This window comes from Tauraco erythrolophus, chromosome 1 (assembly GCF_009769465.1).
Source record: "Tauraco erythrolophus isolate bTauEry1 chromosome 1, bTauEry1.pri, whole genome shotgun sequence".
In the NCBI taxonomy this organism is placed as follows: domain Eukaryota; kingdom Metazoa; phylum Chordata; class Aves; order Musophagiformes; family Musophagidae; genus Tauraco; species Tauraco erythrolophus.
The window spans coordinates 103,680,216-103,697,731 of record NC_141465.1 but is presented as its reverse complement, the minus strand read 5'-3'; the positions used below and the strand labels follow the sequence as shown (position 1 = coordinate 103,697,731).

The 17,516-nt window shown below is 41.7% G+C and overlaps 1 protein-coding gene across 2 annotated transcripts in view; it reads right to left on the bottom strand.

Annotated features, from left to right (window-relative positions):
• Positions 1 to 17,025, bottom strand: part of GTF2F2 (general transcription factor IIF subunit 2) — a 91,620-nt gene extending 74,595 nt beyond the window's left edge. For both annotated transcript variants that reach the window (XM_086611942.1, XM_086611951.1), the window contains exons 1-4: positions 16,927 to 17,025; positions 9,560 to 9,633; positions 9,067 to 9,085; positions 7,504 to 7,648 (exon numbers count right to left, since the gene is read on the bottom strand). In XM_086611942.1, the coding sequence (XP_086468068.1) occupies positions 7,504 to 7,648; positions 9,067 to 9,085; positions 9,560 to 9,633; positions 16,927 to 16,992 (304 nt within the window). In that variant the 5' untranslated portion in view covers positions 16,993 to 17,025. The remainder of the gene's footprint in view (positions 1 to 7,503; positions 7,649 to 9,066; positions 9,086 to 9,559; positions 9,634 to 16,926) is intronic.
• Between the last annotated feature and the right edge of the window lie 491 nt (positions 17,026 to 17,516).

Here is a 17,516-nt window from a genome sequence, read left to right as displayed (position 1 = left end):
CTATAGTTTTAATAACAAGAATGAAAAGAAAATTAGGAGCTTAACCCCGTCGGCCAGCTGAACCCACTTTTCAGTAATTTGTTAATCCTCACAACACTCATATGAAGTAAGTAAATAAACATAATTTCCATTTCTTAGAGATGGAGAAGAGAGGTGAAGTAAGCAGTAGCAGTTGATTTCTAAATGGACTGTATGTCACAATAATACATATGAAATCTTGACCCGTCAAAATGCTGTCTGTAATTAGACTAGCTTGAGTCACACAGTCTGCTTTTCTGATCAGGGGTTGCATCTTCTTTACGATCCTTACAAATATTTGGAAATTTGCGTAAATGCCAGAGATCTGAAAGGCTGCTGTTGCTTCTATTTCGTTTGATCGTGAGGCTGCTGATAGGTTTTCCTCTTCTGCTAACAGCAGTCCATAAAAGACTGAAGTACAGAAAGGAACAAAGAAGCATTAAGTAAAACCTCAAAGCATTTTGGAGACTAGAATGTGTGGTTAAGTGACAGCCTGAACAAATAGAGACAATTGGAAAGTACTGTTAAAGTAGACAGGTATACGTCAAAACTCCTCAGCAGGCAGAGCTAAGACAGCAGAACGATGACGGAGGGCGTTTATTTCCTAAATAAGAGTTTGACGAAATATTTGAGAAGTCAAACATTCATCTAATAAGATCAGAAACAGTATCACAAGGCATCAAGATTCTGAGCACTATGTATTTTACTGGAAATAATTAAATGTAATTATAGGACTACCTGCTTTAATGAAAGAAACAAACATCTTTGTAGGATTTTTATTAGTGTTTCCTCCCTTCACATGTCTTTAAATGGCTGATATTTCTGATACTTCAAAATATAAATACACAAAATACAAACCTCTGAATATTCATTTTCACTGGAATACAATCAAGCACTGGAAGTTATACAGCAGGCGTGATTCACGTACAAACTCAGAAAAGGTCCTTTCATATATGAGAAGCTGTATAGAGAAAAAAAATAAAAAACCAAAACAAGGGGAGAATATTCAAGGAGTAGGGGAATAAAGGAGCTGTTCTAAGGTACATAGGCAGAGTTACGTGTATTCTTGAACAGGAATTGAGATTTCATGAACTGAGATTCTGAAAGAGAAGACTCAGAAAAGTGGAGAAGAACGCAATGCTGAGAGCCAGCAATCTTCTGTGAAGCATGAAACAGTGAAATGATCCATGCATGAATGATGCTCAGAGACAAAGGTCTGGTAGTCATTCTGTCAGTGGAATTCTCTAAACACTTACTTTCAGCAAGATGGAACGGGCATGAAGGAACTTAAAGTCACTAAAATAGGCATTAAGGCAATCCCACTTATGAAGAGGGTGTTGTGAAGATATATTCAAAATTTTAGTAAAATGAGTCATCTCACCCAACTTTACAGAAATATCTTCTACTTTATTTGTACCTACAGTGTAAAATCTTCCTTTCCACCCATCAGTCCTTTACAGTCAGAGATGCAATTGTCTGCCAAGGTCTGTGTTTTCCCACGTCTGATTAGTAGCACATTTTTCCAAGAACTAGCTCAGTAAGAAACTTCTATTGTTATCCATAACATAGCTGCATTTTTTTATTAATATTTAGAGCCAGCAATCCTAAACTACCCACTGGCAGAAAAACTAAGCAACAGGCAATTTAAGCAGAAAGGGAATTAATTTATATTCAGAATCAGAAAAGTTTGCTGTTAAATGTTTAACAAAAGCATGTTCCCATTCTTTCAACCAAGAAAGAAACTGTCCAATTATATCACTTCCTTACGCCAGGCTGTCTGCCAGTAGCAAGCTCAGAAAAAACCAATTTCAACCAAACACACCCTATATCAAGCCTATGACTTGCCCCTAGATAGTTCTTAGCTATACAAGCATAAGCAAAATTCATTTTGTTCAATACAACACATTGAAATATATGCAAAATGCTCTCCTTTCCTCCCGCCCAAAAAATTACAGCTATGATAGCTGATGACAAAGATAGGATAAAATGACTGGAAGCACAAATAGCATTGTTGCATAGCAACTGTTGATGTACATATGGTTATGTTTATGGAACAGAATGTAGTTCATATTTAATGTAGCAATAATACTGAAACCAGCCTAGACAGCAAGACCTAGACAGCAAGAGACGACCATCCTTTGGATCCCTCTGCAGTCATCAGAGAAGCCACACTTCTTGCCAGCTTTGCTAAACTGACATTCAGGAAGACCACCGCAGGTCTTAGTGATTTGCCCAGCAATGAAGACGATGCAATGTCTCACACATGCAATCAGCTTTGCAAAGGAAGCAGGGAGGTATTTTGCAACTAGGACTGTCGAGTGCTCTGTACTACTCCGTATTATTCATTAGAGCTATATCAAAACACAGAAATAAGAAAAGAAACAGAAGAAACCTCGGAGTTAGTCTAAATAAAAAGTACACCATGTGTGAAAGCCAGTATAGACAAGATTTTTAATTAGTATCTAGGATGAGATTCACTTTATCCAGCTTTCTATTAGAAGAGGGTTTAATTTGTGTTTGAATTTATGTATTAGCTGTATTGAACATGTAGAGTAGAGTAGAGTAGAGTAGAGTAGAGTAGAGTAGAGTAGAGTAGAGTAGAGTAGAGTAGAGTAGAGTAGAGGAGTTCAGTTGGAAGGGACCTACTAGTCCAACTGCCTGACCAATTCAGGGTCAACCAAAAGTTAAAGTATGCTGTTAAGGGCATTGTCCAAATACCTCTTAAACACTGACAGACTTGGGGCATCAACCACCTTGCTAGGAAGCCTATTACAGTGTTGGACCACCCTCTCAGTAAATAAATGCTTCCTAACGTCCAGTTAAACCTCCCTTGGTGCAGCTTTAAGCCATTCCCATGTGTCTGGACACCAGAGAGAAGAGCTCAGCAGCTCCCTCTCCACTTCCTCTCTTCAGGAAGCTGTAAGGGAGCAACAAGGTTGCCCTCAGCTTCCTTTTCTTCAAACTAGATAAACTCAAATTTTATATTAGCTCAGATCTAGTACACACACTGCAGAAGAATAAGAAACTGCAATTAATTAGACTTTGGACATAATAAATGGCACCTCAGAAGAGCCTACCGCTGTCCATTAACTAATATGGGGCTACCAGAGACAGAGATGCAGAGGTTTATCATGTAAGAACTAAAGGATTTCTTCCCACTACAACAGGTATTAGAAGCAAGTTTAGTTAAGATAAAACAAAACAAAACCACAGAAAATCCATTCGGAAGTCTAGAAATTACATCATGCAGAAACTATTAAATTACTTGTAAAGTTAAGTTTCATCTCTTTGCTTGCTCTAAGTGACCTGATATGTCAATGTGAAGTGCTGAATTATCCAAAGTATGTAAACTCCCTGCAGCATCTTCCAAGATTATAAAATATTTCAGAGGCAGCTTTGTCATTCCGCATTCATTTTCTGAAAGATCATCAAAAAGATGATCACTACAACATAAGGATCCCAGTAATAGAGGACAGCACACAGAATAGATCTTAGGGCTTTTAATGTGCTCCAGAAACATAATAAAAATCAAATTAAAAAAAAAAAAACAACCACAAAACTCACAACAAAAACCCACCCTTTATAAAAGAAACCCAACTACTTTATGCAATTTGCTCCACTTTAGGTAAGTTCAGTCCTCAAGAAAGGTAGTGACTGAGAGCAACAGTGCATGAAGCACTTCTTTTACTCATATTTCATTTGCGTAATTCCTCAAATGCATCCTTCCAGATGCAACATTAGAAACACCATCTGTAGTTCCATAGCAGCTTAATCTTTGGCCCACAGTTCAAACCAGCATATCAATTCTGTTATGTGGTGCATTTTGCAAAAGAAAAAGGAACAAGATCACCAAAGCCTTTCACAAAAATATGCCAATTATAATTTGAAGACAAATACCAGTCTGTGACCATAAGAATGAATGAATTTCAATTTCCTATGATTGTGTCTTAACGCAGACTGAGAGATGTGCAAATATGTAAGCTTTTACTGAGTCTTTTTCCATGGTTCATGTAGTGTTTTTTTTCCTCTGGACCTTCTGGCATCAAATAGGGTAGCAACCTTTCTTTTGGTTGGGGTATCCGTATAATTCATTCCACTCTTCAGACACCTGTTTTCACACTAGCCATAATTCACTACGAAATTTGCTGAAATTGTCCCTGGAGCTCAAAACATATTGGTGATACACGTCCAAACACAAGAGTGTGGCTGTGGGAACATGGTGTCTGTAAGAAATCTGGCTGGAATGTGGAATATTTGTGTCACATTCATCTTTACAACCAAAAAAAGTCATGCAAGAAAAGCACACTGAAGTTTATTTTTGGTTGCACTGCCAACACCAGCTTTAACAAGCAACATATTTTAGCCATTTTGCATTTAAGTGAGTATCATGAAAGCTCACTGACTGCATGTTATGCTTGCTAATCTCAAGCAAAAACAATTTTGACAGAGTCTATGCTTATTCAGTGCTTCACTCCAAACATTTCTCATTTCAGTAACTACCCTTTGCTCCTGATTAATATCATTAATATCTATTCAATAGATCCATGGTCCTCAAATAACATTTGTAGTTATTAAGAAATGCCAAATTTTTAATTGACTAAATAAAAATAGGACAGCTTCTAAGTACCTAAATGTTTCAAGACACTGGTATTACAGATAGTAAAACAGAAATAAATGGGCATCTTCTAGCTATCACGTTCTAATGACTTCCATTCTAAGTGATGACAAATACTCCATATTCAAGTTAAGCATCTGCATTCACTGCAGCTTAAATTACCATTAGAGGTTTTTGAAACAATATTTTGTAGAAAGAGGTGTCTTGGGAAGCAAAACCACATGGGATTTGCAGCAAACATGCAAAAATCACTGAATGTATATTCTAAACACATCTTCATATCTGAAATCTCTCTCTTCTGTCGAGCACTCTGAGGTTGAAGCACCGAGAAATGAAAAAGGATGAGGTACTGCTAAAACACTTACGACATTCTTGAAAACTTGCTCCCTATTTCTTTCCACATTTTAAATCTATGGATGACAAAACCAAGTATTTTTTAAAAGTGTTGCAAGTCACACACATGAAAACACAACAGCTTATTTCAAGCAAGTGTGCTGGGTTTATGTGGTGAGTTTTGGTAGCAGAGGAGGGGCTACAGGGATAGTCCCTGTAAGGAGCTGCTAGAAGCTTCCCTGGCTCCAGGCTGGACCCGCTTCTGCCCTGGGCTGAGCCCATCAGAGCCTCTATGAAGGATTTAATCAAGAAGGACCTGCAGTGAAGAGAGGGGGAAGGTGGGGGCCTGGCCCACCCCCAGGCGGGCAGCTGCCCACGCTGGGCCCCCACCACTCGACTGGAGACGGCCACGGCACAGTGGCTTGGAGCACCCCAACACATGCCGCTCCCAGTGTGCCTGCTGGGTGGAGTTCATCTGCCAAGACTGCTGAGGTATGTCAGGCCCGGAGACAGGAGTGAGAAAAACAACTACACAGACACCAAGGTCAGCAAAGATGGAGCAGGAGGAGGTGTGCCAGAGCTGAGATTCCCCTGCAGCCCATGGAGATTAACAGTGGAGCAGCCTGTGGAAGATCCCACACCAGAGTGGATGGCTGTGCCCAGAGAGTTCATAGAGGACTCTCTCCGATGGGAAAGGTCTCCACGCTGCTGAAGACTGACAGTGGAGCAGAGAAGCATCTGCAGTCCATGGAGGACTCCAAGCCAGAGCAGGTGGCTGTATCTAAAGAAGCCGTGACTCCATGGGAAAAGCCTGTGCTGGAGCAGTCTGATGGGTAAAGACTGGATTCCATGGGAAGGACTCATGTTGGAGAAGTTGGTTGGGGAACTGTCTCCCGTGGGAAGGGACCCCAGGTTGGAGCTGGGGAAGAGTGTGAGTCCTCCCCCTTTAACAAAGGAGCTGCAAAAACAATGCGTGACAAACTGACCACAACCCCCATTCCCTGTCCCCTTGTACCACTCAGAGGAGGAGGTAGAGCTGGGAAGAACTGAGGAGTGGGGAAAGGTGTCTTTAAGATCTGGCTTTGTATCTCATTACCCCCTCTGAATGTGATTGGTGATGAATTACATTGCTTTGTCCCCAAGTCAAGTCTGTTTTGCCCATGACTATAATTAGCAGGTGATCCCTCTTTGTCCTTGTCTTGATCCTTGAGCCTTTTGTTATATTTTCTCCTCTCCATCCCACCGGGGGAAAGAGGTGACCAAGTGGTTGCGTGGTGCTTAGTTGCTGCCTGGGGCTAAACCATGACAGCGAAAAAACGATATCATGACTACATCAGTTTCAGAGAAAGGGATAATAACTGAAAAGCGCCCGAGTTGTACTGTAAGAGCTTGTATTTCTAAACACAACTGTGACAGTGAGGCCACTTATACCTTGGTATCTCAACGTTCGGCCATTAAATCTTTAAATAGATTTTAAAAAGGAGGTGATCAAACTTACTAAGTGTTCTAACTCTGTCCTGCGAGTTATGATTCTCCCTCTTTCATTTACTCGATAAAGCATCACACTGCCATCACAGCAATTACTTGCCAGCATATGAACACCAAAACATCAGTAGCTGGTCACACTGTAGTTTTCTGCCCCACAGAAGGTAGAGGTATCAAAAAAAATTTACTATTATTGGTCTTCTGGGAACACGAAAACCTAGGTGCTTGAAACTGAGATACCTTCTGCAGACAATGAGATATGCTCCGCAGACACCTTCCTTCTCTCTCTAACATCCAGAACATGACACTCTAACCTTAGTAGAAAACCTTACAGCACACGGGAGTTACCTGCAAGGCAGTTTGCTGAACTTATTGTACAGTGTACACTACCATGTACCTTAAGACTAACATGCAATTTAGGACATATGATCGATCTTGAATATCCTAATCACTCATGCAGCTACTGAGCTGAACTTAAGGCAGGCCAAACAGCTGAAATCCAGTGAGAAAAAGGATAACCTTACTGCTGCACTGTTTAGTATTATGACCTTATTAAGCTTTAATACACTTAAGCCATACATACACTTCAAGAAAACGTGGTGAACAGATGTGTTTATTGCTAAAATGGATCTGTTCAACTGGGCAGAGGAAGAATCAGCATTCTTATAAAACTATATTCACAGCAGAGACCAATTCAAGCAGAAAAAAAAAAAAATTAGTTGATCCCAAAGTCCATGGGAACATAAAAACATTTTTTCAGTGAAAACCCTAAAAAGGAATGTACAATGTACTGCACCCCATGCGCTCTCTGTTCTCTTCAGCAGACCCACAGCTGAAATGCACATGATAACCCTATGTGGAGAACCTAAATTTGTGGTTCAATCATATGAAGAAAAGAGACAGACACAAAAAAAGTACAACAGTGATATGTACACAGATAACAACACAGCAGAGCCAAAATCTGACTTCCGAATCTTCTGGCCTTTACAACATTCAGTTTATTGAAATCATGTATACTGGACTGGTAACAAATAACTTTAATTCCAACTTACCTACTGAACTTTCTGTGAACACTGTTAAGGTCTGTCCTCCCACGCTTTGCAAAAGAAATGGATGTTCCCTTGGTGCACTGACTGAAGCAGGTTTTCCTCCAATATCACTGATGCTTGCAAGCTCTTCATTCAAAGTAAATGACACCTAACAGTCACAATTACCACAGTGTTACTAAACAGACTCAACTACACAGCTTTACGAGTTATGGGGAAACAAAAGGAGACAAAACACAAGAAGTATAGCACATTTCCATTTCAAAAACATAAAGAGTGAGATAGGTGTCTTACTATATTGTTGTCGAAATACAGAACTCAAAGCTTTCATGTACTTAATAAAACATGCTCATCTTTTAAAAAATTGTAAATTACCTCCTCTAGAAATTAGAGAACAATTTGACTTTACTTATTAAAATGTAAGGCACAATAGGTTTTCAGACACTGTTCAGTAGGAGTGCTTTACAATGTTTCACACAGCCAGTTTAGTTCCAGAGAAAGTGCTAATGTACCACAAGAAGTGTCATTGGCCAGGGGACTCCTGAACTGCCTGCAGCTCAAAAGATGTTCAAATACAGCTCCTTTGCTGGGTTTACATTGTATGCTCAATACAGGAGCTGAGGAGGTACTGGTGGGGACTAAGTGATCAGAATCCCTCGCTGCACGGCACAGCAGGAAACCTGAAGATGGACATTTCAGAGCTGCACTGTGTGCTTGTCCCATACAGTCTGCTTAGCCTCATTCTGTCATGCAGCAACAGGGCTCCCAGGAAGCCACCCCTTCTCACAGGGTTCCTCACTGCTTGGCTCTACATGGCCTGCAAAATGTGCCAAAGCTCTCATTAGCATCAAGATTTTGGTGTGGGGCTCACAAAATCAGGGAGGTTGTCTCATATTCCAGCATAGAAGAGTTTAATGAAACATCCAAACCTCCAGTAGAAGGCTCTCCACTTATTGTAAAAGGAGTTAGGCCAGCTGATCAAACGGCAAACGCAGCTTGCTTCCCTGCCATTTTTTGGTCCAGAGTTTCTTCCAATTCAGTGAAAGACCTATGTGGTATTTGAAGTAATTCTAACTAACTTTCCTTATCTCCTGTAAAAGATACAGGAAGCTACTATCATTCACTGATGCTGCTAATAAAAGCAGTTACCTTTGCACACAGAAAAACCTTCAAGTTGCTTTATATTTAGTAGAATCAAATTCCAAATATAAGACAGAGTACCTTCTGAAATTGTAACCCTCCATCTCCAAGTTCTTTTGCTTTATCATCATCCTCCTTAGTTCTCAGACAGCCTTTTGCACTAACACATCTCAAAACGTTTAGAGAGAAGGTTGCTACTATGATTGATGCTTACAGATGCGTAAACAAACTAAGAGACTTGATTAAAGTCCCACAGTAAGCCTATGGGCAGAACTATGACCAGAATTCTCTCCTCCTCATTCTGCAGTACAATGCTTCACTACCGGTGTAACAAAAAAATCTGTGACATTAGAAATCAACATGTTCTAAACAATTTCTAGAATTCAAAATGTAATACATTCACAGCCTTTGTATTTAATAATTACTTACTTCTGTTCTTCCTTGATTTCTGCAAAAGAAAATATTTAATGTTTTAGTTTCCATAATCTAATTCCACAAGTTTAGCTTTCCTGATAAAAATTCAAATTCAAATTCTAATTTTGTTACTCATCTTCACTCCTGAGCTGCTCAAATTTTTTTGATGCTGATGCCCAAGAATAAATGGGAAAAGTCAGCAGGTGAGAACAGAAGCAGCAAAATAGCACATAGGTAAGTTACAGAACATTCTCCAGTTAGACGTGCATGTTTCTTGGGTTGAAGAAATCAAACATCATGTAACGCGATACAGCCAATCCCCAGTATAATTTCATATAATTTATATTGATAATCACTATACAAGCAAGAACCTTTCACGTTTCAGAGAAATATGCACAATGTTTGCAAGAAACTGGATTATGTATTATAAAAGGTGTAACATAATCTGTGTTACTGCAGGCAATTTCTTCTAAGAGTTGCAACCAATAAAGGTACAGTAAAGGCTTACTTGGCGATCCTTAGTTTTCCCACTTCACCCCTTCCTGAAGCTTTATTCCATTGTTGTGACAAGTACTTGGGGACCTAAAAAAAGAAGACAGATTTCAAGAAAAGCAGGTTTTAAAATTCTACATAAATCATGTAGATGTGTATACTTTAAATGTGTTTACCCTGACCATTTCAAAATACGGTGCCGTCTAAATACAGAAAACAATATGTTTTATTAGAGAGAGCAAAGAGTACAATGTAGCACAAAAATAAGGCCAGTGTAGAGTCCCAAATTTGCAATAAGGAAAAAATCTTAGAATATCTTTAATCTCAAATACTTATCCAATTATGAAAGGTAAAAAAGATCAGGATCATATTTTTAAACTAAGGAGTCCAAATAACTTTATCAAGTAATACTATACTTTCAAATACTCATGAGAAATCCTCATCTCTCTATGAAGACAAAAAAACAAACAAACAAAAAAAACCCACAACAGACCCAACAACGAGAAGTCAGGCAACAAAAACTCAGAGACCAAAAGATGCTGTGAAGGGAAGGCTTAGAATCTGGGAATCTCAGACACATTCAGCAGCAAATCGTAGCTCTACTCCCACCAGACGTCCACTTCTTCAACAGCAGAACTACCCGACGCAGATCTACCTCCATCACTCATTCCCACCCCTCCACTCTATTGAGAAGGGTTTTTGTGCAGCTGGTCAGTACACAGAAAGAGCAAACCGAACTGGCTGGGAGGTGTGGGGGACTTCTATGGTTTAGCTGTGCTGATTTTATATTTGACACACGCAACAACCAAACCGGGTTCCCAAGCCAGCTTCCCGAACAACTGCACAAAGCAAAGGCCAGTGCAGGGATAGGAACATGCAGCCGTGCTCAACCTGATACATCCAAGGAATAAAAGCTGCTTCAGTGATGCTGACTCACCTATGTACCATTCCTTCAGTTACAAAGGTTTTAGTATCTGCAAACTCAGGTGGCCTGGGCTTACAATGGACAGTAAAGGTACCTACGTACTGACCAACAAGCTGAAGATGGCTTTCCAAGTAGACCCATTTTTCCTCTTTTCCCACAGATGTAGCTGAAATCACAGCCTGCCTCTCCACTCTCTGGCCAAAGAAGTACGAGCTAACTACTGCCAGGTAAACTAGACCCCAACAGCTGGCACTTCCATGGCCAGTCTCAACACCTCACTGCTGGTGCTGTGCTGCACACCCACGCTCTTCAGGCTCCCAGAACGTGTCCCAGATGTGACGATGCATGCACGCTTGTGTGCAGCAGCAACAGCACTTCATTTTCTGGAGAGAGTAATGCCAGGAGAAGGTGTCCAGTTCTCAGCAGAGTTAGCTCAGTTCTCCCTAAACACAAAGCAAGCTTAAAGACAACAAACAACATTTATTCTGCAGAATCAACAGGTTAAGTGTTTATCTCGATATATAGTGCTATTGCCGATGAACACCTATACATCTGAGCACTCGTATGAGGGCACAGTTTCCCAGGACTTCAAAAGGTGGACAACACTGGTGGCTGCCACTGCCCTGCCTCAGAGGCTCCCAGCCCAGCCCGTCCATTCAGCCCCAGTGAGGTACTTTGAGCTTCTCAGTTTAGCCCCAGAGGAATAAAAAACTTCTCTACTTTCTCTGCCCCACCACGTGGCATCTGTTCCAGACATATCTACCTTTTCTTGCAAGAAGCCAACTCAATCGGTTAGAAGCGCAGAGTGCAATGTTTTGCAGATCACAGGGGTTTTTTCCCCCCACCATTCAGCAATCACGACTGTCTTTTCTGTGATGGCTTTTTATACAGACTCAACATGACACATTAATACAACAAATGTGAAACTGGAGCAATTTCCCCCCTACACACGAGAAGTAGAAGTACTGTGGCACATCAAGAGATGGAATACCGACCCAAGGCAATAAGGACAATCTCACATCCAACTATTTAACCATGAGATGCTCAAGTGACATGAAAATTATCAATTTTTTTTCAAAAGGAAAGAGCTGAAAGCAGTCTAATAGAAGCTACTACTTCCTATAAATCGCTTTCTTCCTAATAAGGATGCAGCAGTCGCGGGGAGAACATCATCTTAAAGACTTACAGACTCAGTGTCTAGCAAAACAGTGGTTTGTTAAAGGAAAAATCATCTACTGTTCCAGTGTCACGTACTAAAGTATTCTGATATAGGAATTTTATATCTTTTTCTCTTCATATGCTCATGACACATCAGGACAAATCTTCATTCTTTAATTTTGCAGCAATGTTCTTTACTGGTACAGTAAAATTTATTCTAGCTCACACAATCCACAGCTACTGAAAACATCTGCGGCCACGTACAAAAATGGTGCGAGACTGTCCTGGTTTTGACTGGGACAGAGTTAGTTTTCTTTTTAGCAGCTAGAAGAGCTCTGTGTTTTGGATTTAGTATGGGATTTATTATGAGAAGAACGTTGATAGCACACTGATGTTTATAGCTGCTGCTGAGACATCAAGGACTTTTCAGCTTCTCTTGTTTTTCCAGTGTGCAGGAGCACGACAGGCTGGGGGGAGCACGGCTGGAACAAAGGGCAGCCAGTGAGAAATGTATTAAGCGCCTGTGGCATTTTCCGTTTCAAGAAGCACAGAGGCACTCTGTAGTCTCATTTTTGCCTTGCATAGAATAAAACTAAGCCAAGTTTCACTGCACAGCTGAGAAGGCAAAGGGCCTCTTGCAGGAACTTGCTGACAAACAGCAACCTGTCAACTTCCTAAAGCTCAAATGAATTTAACATTAACCTTGTATTTACCTTTTCTTAAAAAAAAAAACAACAAACAAACAGAAAACACCTTGGTACTGGTGCTTAGCACTTTCCTTTAGTTTCAAAGCACTTCATCAAGTACTAGGAATGGCTAGAATATCCAGATATCCTCCAACTGCTCAGCCAAACTAAATGACAGTCCAGCTTTCCCTGAAGTCCTAACACTGGGTCACAAATGCCACAATGCACAACAGAAAGCCAATAATTGCTACAATCTACTTATATATATTTTTTTCCATGCTTTTCAAAGTGGTAGTTTTCTATTCATGCCAGACCAGATATAATTTTCTTTCTAAAGCCAAGATAAATGCTATGACATGTGCCCCAGGTGACTTGATAGAAATATTATTTACGTGCTCACAGCTAATCCGTATCTAATTTATATTGCCAGGTAATAAGGTAGACACACATTCAGTATGAGTGGACAAGGAGTGAAGGACTCTCATGCTGTTAAAATCACTGACTTGCGATCTAATATAATCAGACAGGGAATTTATTCAGATTAAGAGGTTGCAGATCAATCACACTTCTTTCAGCTGCATGGGAAACAGTCTCAAAGAGTGCAATTAATTATCTTTCTGCTCGCCTCTCTGCAGTTAGGGGCTATGCAGAGAAAGAAAAAGGGTTATGAAGGACTGTGATCAAAGGATTACTTCTAGCTATACACAGTTACTTCAGTTAAAACCAGGTGGTACTCATGCTAAACGCTGTATCTCCATGCTAATGGCACAAACAATCACAGGAAAGATTAAATAAAGTCTTACACACTGTAGATGTCTTAATTTGTCACTTTCTTTTAACTTTAGCATAATAAAAGTTTAACTTACAGTGAACAGTCAGTTTTCAAACTCTTAACACTCCTTGAAAGAATGTACAGAAAACAAGAGGAATCTGCTTTTATAGACCAGAAAGAACTTTCAAAGATCCCACAGCAGGATTTGGAAAATATACATCCGCAGAAAGACTGATTTATGGACAGACTATCTGCCATACTGAAAGGCTACTGAACGTTTTCAAGACAAGTGGCATTTACTCTGGGATTCGTAGGCAAAAATACTCTTCTCTCCAAAGAACATACAATTTCATCAGGAGAAGAAATCTGACATACTAAGTAGCATCACTTCAAGACCTCTTCACACTGCCGTTTTCTTCTGGCTACTCACATCACACAAACACCCAGGCTCCAGTACACACGCACCCTGCGGGTAGTGTACGACACAAGGGCCCCTGCTCCATGTGTCTTTCAGCTTATTCACAGCTTCCTGTCTGCCTTTAGAACAAAACAGATAAACAGCCCCTAGCTGTAATAAACTACTCCCAATTTTCTGTATGAAATTAAATTAGCTCTTTCTCTACTTAGCAATATGTATGCAGTACGTACATCAGAAACTGATAAGACTGATGTGAGGTTCCATGTTTTCGTTTTCCTCTGAATATGCAAAAAAGAAATTATATAAAGATATAATTGTTCTAAATATAGAACAATGCAGCAGATTAAATGAAAAAAAAAAACAAACCATCACACAGGAAACAAGAAATTAATAATTCTAATGGCTAACACTAAATAGGCTTTGCTTTACCACAGGTACATAACCAACAGTTCTTACAACATTTCCCTATCTTAGCTATCACTGAAAACACAGAAGAAATTATTTCAGTTGCTGTCTGGGTTTGTAGTAAAGCGACTCACTCGATTTATGGTACCTCCCCTTACTGCTCAGGCTTCTAAAGCACTCATCACTACTTTTTCTTAATCTCTCTGGAATATTTCCTGTGCTAGCACAATACCTGCTAAAAGGAAATTAAATAAGTCAGGTTTTTTATTCCAGCCGAAGAGATTGCTCTCTCCCTCAATGGAAGAATAAATTCAGCCTCATTATCCTAGCTAGTGAAGATAAAAAGTACAGGTACTACACACTGTCATGTCTCTGAGTGTGTTGAAGGTCCTAGTAACAAGGATGGTTGTTTCCAAGTTCAGGATAAAATCCTGCACATCTCTTGCTATGGTCTACCAACATTAGCAACTTTGTAATGCTTTTAAATTTTTATTATACAAGAAGACAGTCAAATTATAAATTCAGATCATGTGCATGAAAGATTACATTAACACTTACTTGTAAGAGGAATATTCAAGCATTCCTTTCAGTCTAGTTTTCCCATTAAACCAGGCAGCACCCTATGCAGACAGAGTGGCATCAACTAGAAGCACAGATGTGAATGAAAATTCCTGGCTTGCTTCAAGAACCACCAAGCTGTATCAGACTAAAGGACAAGTAAGTTCAGTGTCCTGTCTCCAAATGCCACGAACAGCAGTAGTGACAGAAGGGCAGGAGAACATAAGAACAAAAGGTATTTCCCCAGCATACTATTCTAATTACTGTGATCTTTGACTCAGCAGCCATGAGGTATGGGAGTATATTCATTATTATTCATCTCAATCTGATTTTCTTGCCTGAATTTGTCTAATGGCTTTTTGAGCTTCTGTGAAGCATCGACATTCACAAATTCTTATTGCAGGAAGTTCCAAAACTTAACTACATATTGTGCAAAATGGTACGTGCTTTGTTTTCTCTGAGCCCCACCAGATGAATTAATTTGATACACCCTTAATTCTTGTGTTAGAACTGACTCTTCCCTACTCATTTCTTCTCTATGCACCTGTGATGTTACTCATTACTTCACAGACCTCTACAAGATTTCCAAATCAATCATCTTGCCAGCCTGAACGATAACAATGTATTTAGGAGTTTCCTCCATGGCCACCATTTCTTGTTCCCCGGATCATCCCTGGTGCTCTTCTCTGTACTGTTTTTAGGTCTACTGTATACTTTCCACGATAGAGGATGAGATCATAACTACACACAGTATTCAGGACACAAGGAATATGATGGTATAGTAATATTTTTTGTTCTCTGTATCTTTTGTAATCATGTCCAATGTTGAATCTGCTTTTTTGACATGACATTCTCATGGTTATCCACATCTACTGTGAAATTCAACGTCCTTTCTAATGACAACAACCAGCAAAGACCAAACCACTGTGTAAGTATTAAGATACATTTTCTCTGTTCACATCAGATTAGATTTTTCCATTTTGAACTTCAATTGCCATTTTGTTATCTTGTCACTCAGGATCACGCTACACTTCTGCAGCTTTCTGCTGTCAGCTTTCATTTTTACTGTTCTGGATAAACTATTACAATTAGAACACCAGGCAGTTTTCAGTAAGGTTTCATGAAACCAGACATTCAGGTGTCAGTACGAAAGAGGAAGCCAGATGCAGTGACCTACCCACCATCAGACTCGCTTTGCTGTGTAGAATTTCCTGAAGTTCCCCACCATTTTCAAGTGCCACAATAAGATGTTTTGTTAGTTCAAGTATGATGGTGTCACACCCCCTCACCACCCAGGATCAGTATTTAGGTTCTCCCCTGCCCCTGCAGGTTTTCAAATTGATGGTCTGAGCCTGATCTGTGTCCCTAAAGGAGGAAAAGGAGGCCACTACTGTTTCTTCCCAGACAGAACAAATACAAGTCTAGAAAAACAGGGGCACACCCAGAGGGGACTAGAAGGGGGCCAGGACACATACTCCCCCACTGGCTGCGAGTCTCCTCTTTCCCGAGCCAATGCTTGTTGCTGCCAGCAGAAGCAGCCAAGACATGTGGACAGAAGGGCCCTGCACCGACGTGTGCTTGGGTTTGATTTGATGATCTTTATACATTACATAGCACCTTTGTTATAGCTGTGCTATTCTAGCACTAAGCTGAGCTGTAGCGACCAGACACGGGTGCTCATTTTCCTTACTGTGTGGTTGTTTGGTTGTTGTTGGTTTTTTTTTAAACAATGACACGAATCTGGAAGGATTCATGTGGACAAGGGGTAATGGATTTAAACTGAAAGAGGGCAGATTTAGGTTAGATATAAGAAAGAAATCCTTGACATTGAGGGTGGTGAGGTACTGGAACAGGTTGCCCAGAGAAGTTGTGGATGCCCCATCCCTGGAGGTGTTCAAGGCCAGGTTGGATGAGGCTTTGGGCAACTTGGTGTAGTGGAGGATTTCCCTGCCCATGGCAGGGGGTTGGAACTAGATGATCTTTAAGGTCCCTTCCAACTCTAACCATTCTATGATTCTATGATTCTATGGAAGTGCTCAAACTTTCTCAGGCTCTCAGAGAATTGAGAAAATAAAAGTTATGCTACTATGTTTGTTACCTCTAATAAAGCACGAGCCAGGGACAGCTCTCAGGTAACAGGATTTTCGCTATTTTGTGTAATGTACCCCAGCAGCTACGCGGGCAGGCGCCACACGTCGCCGCTCGCCCAGCCCCCGCTCCCACGAGAAGGAAAACGGGCACAGCCGCTGCCCGGAAACACCTGGGCGGGCAACCCCGGCCCCACAGCGTGGGCCGGCTCCCCCCGCGCCCCGGGCACGGCCCCGCTCCCCGCTGCCGCTCGGACCCGCCGCGGCCGCCGCCGCCACCCCGGGCGCGGCGGGATGCGGCCGCAGAGGGAAGGCCCGGCCGCCACAGGCCGCGCCGGGCAAGGCCCGGGGGAGCGGCGGCGGCGGCTGCTCACCTTCACCAGCCACATGCCCGTGTTCTGCTTGGCCCCGGTGAGGTCCAGCTCGCCCTTCTCACTCATGGCAGGGCAGGTGGCCGGGCCGAGGCGGGAGGACGGGACGGAGGGACGGACAGCGCACGCGGGCGGCTCTTCCTGCTCCCGCGGCCACTGTACCCACCCGGACCCGTACGGCAGAGCACCGCCGGCAGACGGCAGCCCGCGGCGGACAAACTTCCTCCGCTCGCGGCGCGCAGTGGGCGAGCGGCGGGACGGTGGGCCTGTATGGAGCTGGAATCGCGGGTTCGAGTCCCCGCGCGGCCGCGCGCAGCGTTGGGGGGGAACTTTCGACGTGGCGGCCGCGAAACATTATTTTCTTCCCGTATGGGAAGGGTTATCCTATCCCAGCACGCTGGAGAACGGCAAGAGCATGCAAAATGAGCCAGAAAAAGTGGAGTAGTGTGGAGAGAGGAGATGCCACCATGACTCAGCTCTGCCATGCAGGTGGGAAATGGCAGACCGGGGGGAGCAGCTCTGAAGAAAAGGGTCAAAACATCACAGTGCGCCTAAATGTCACAAAAGTGAGGGAAAAAGGGCAGATGAATCAT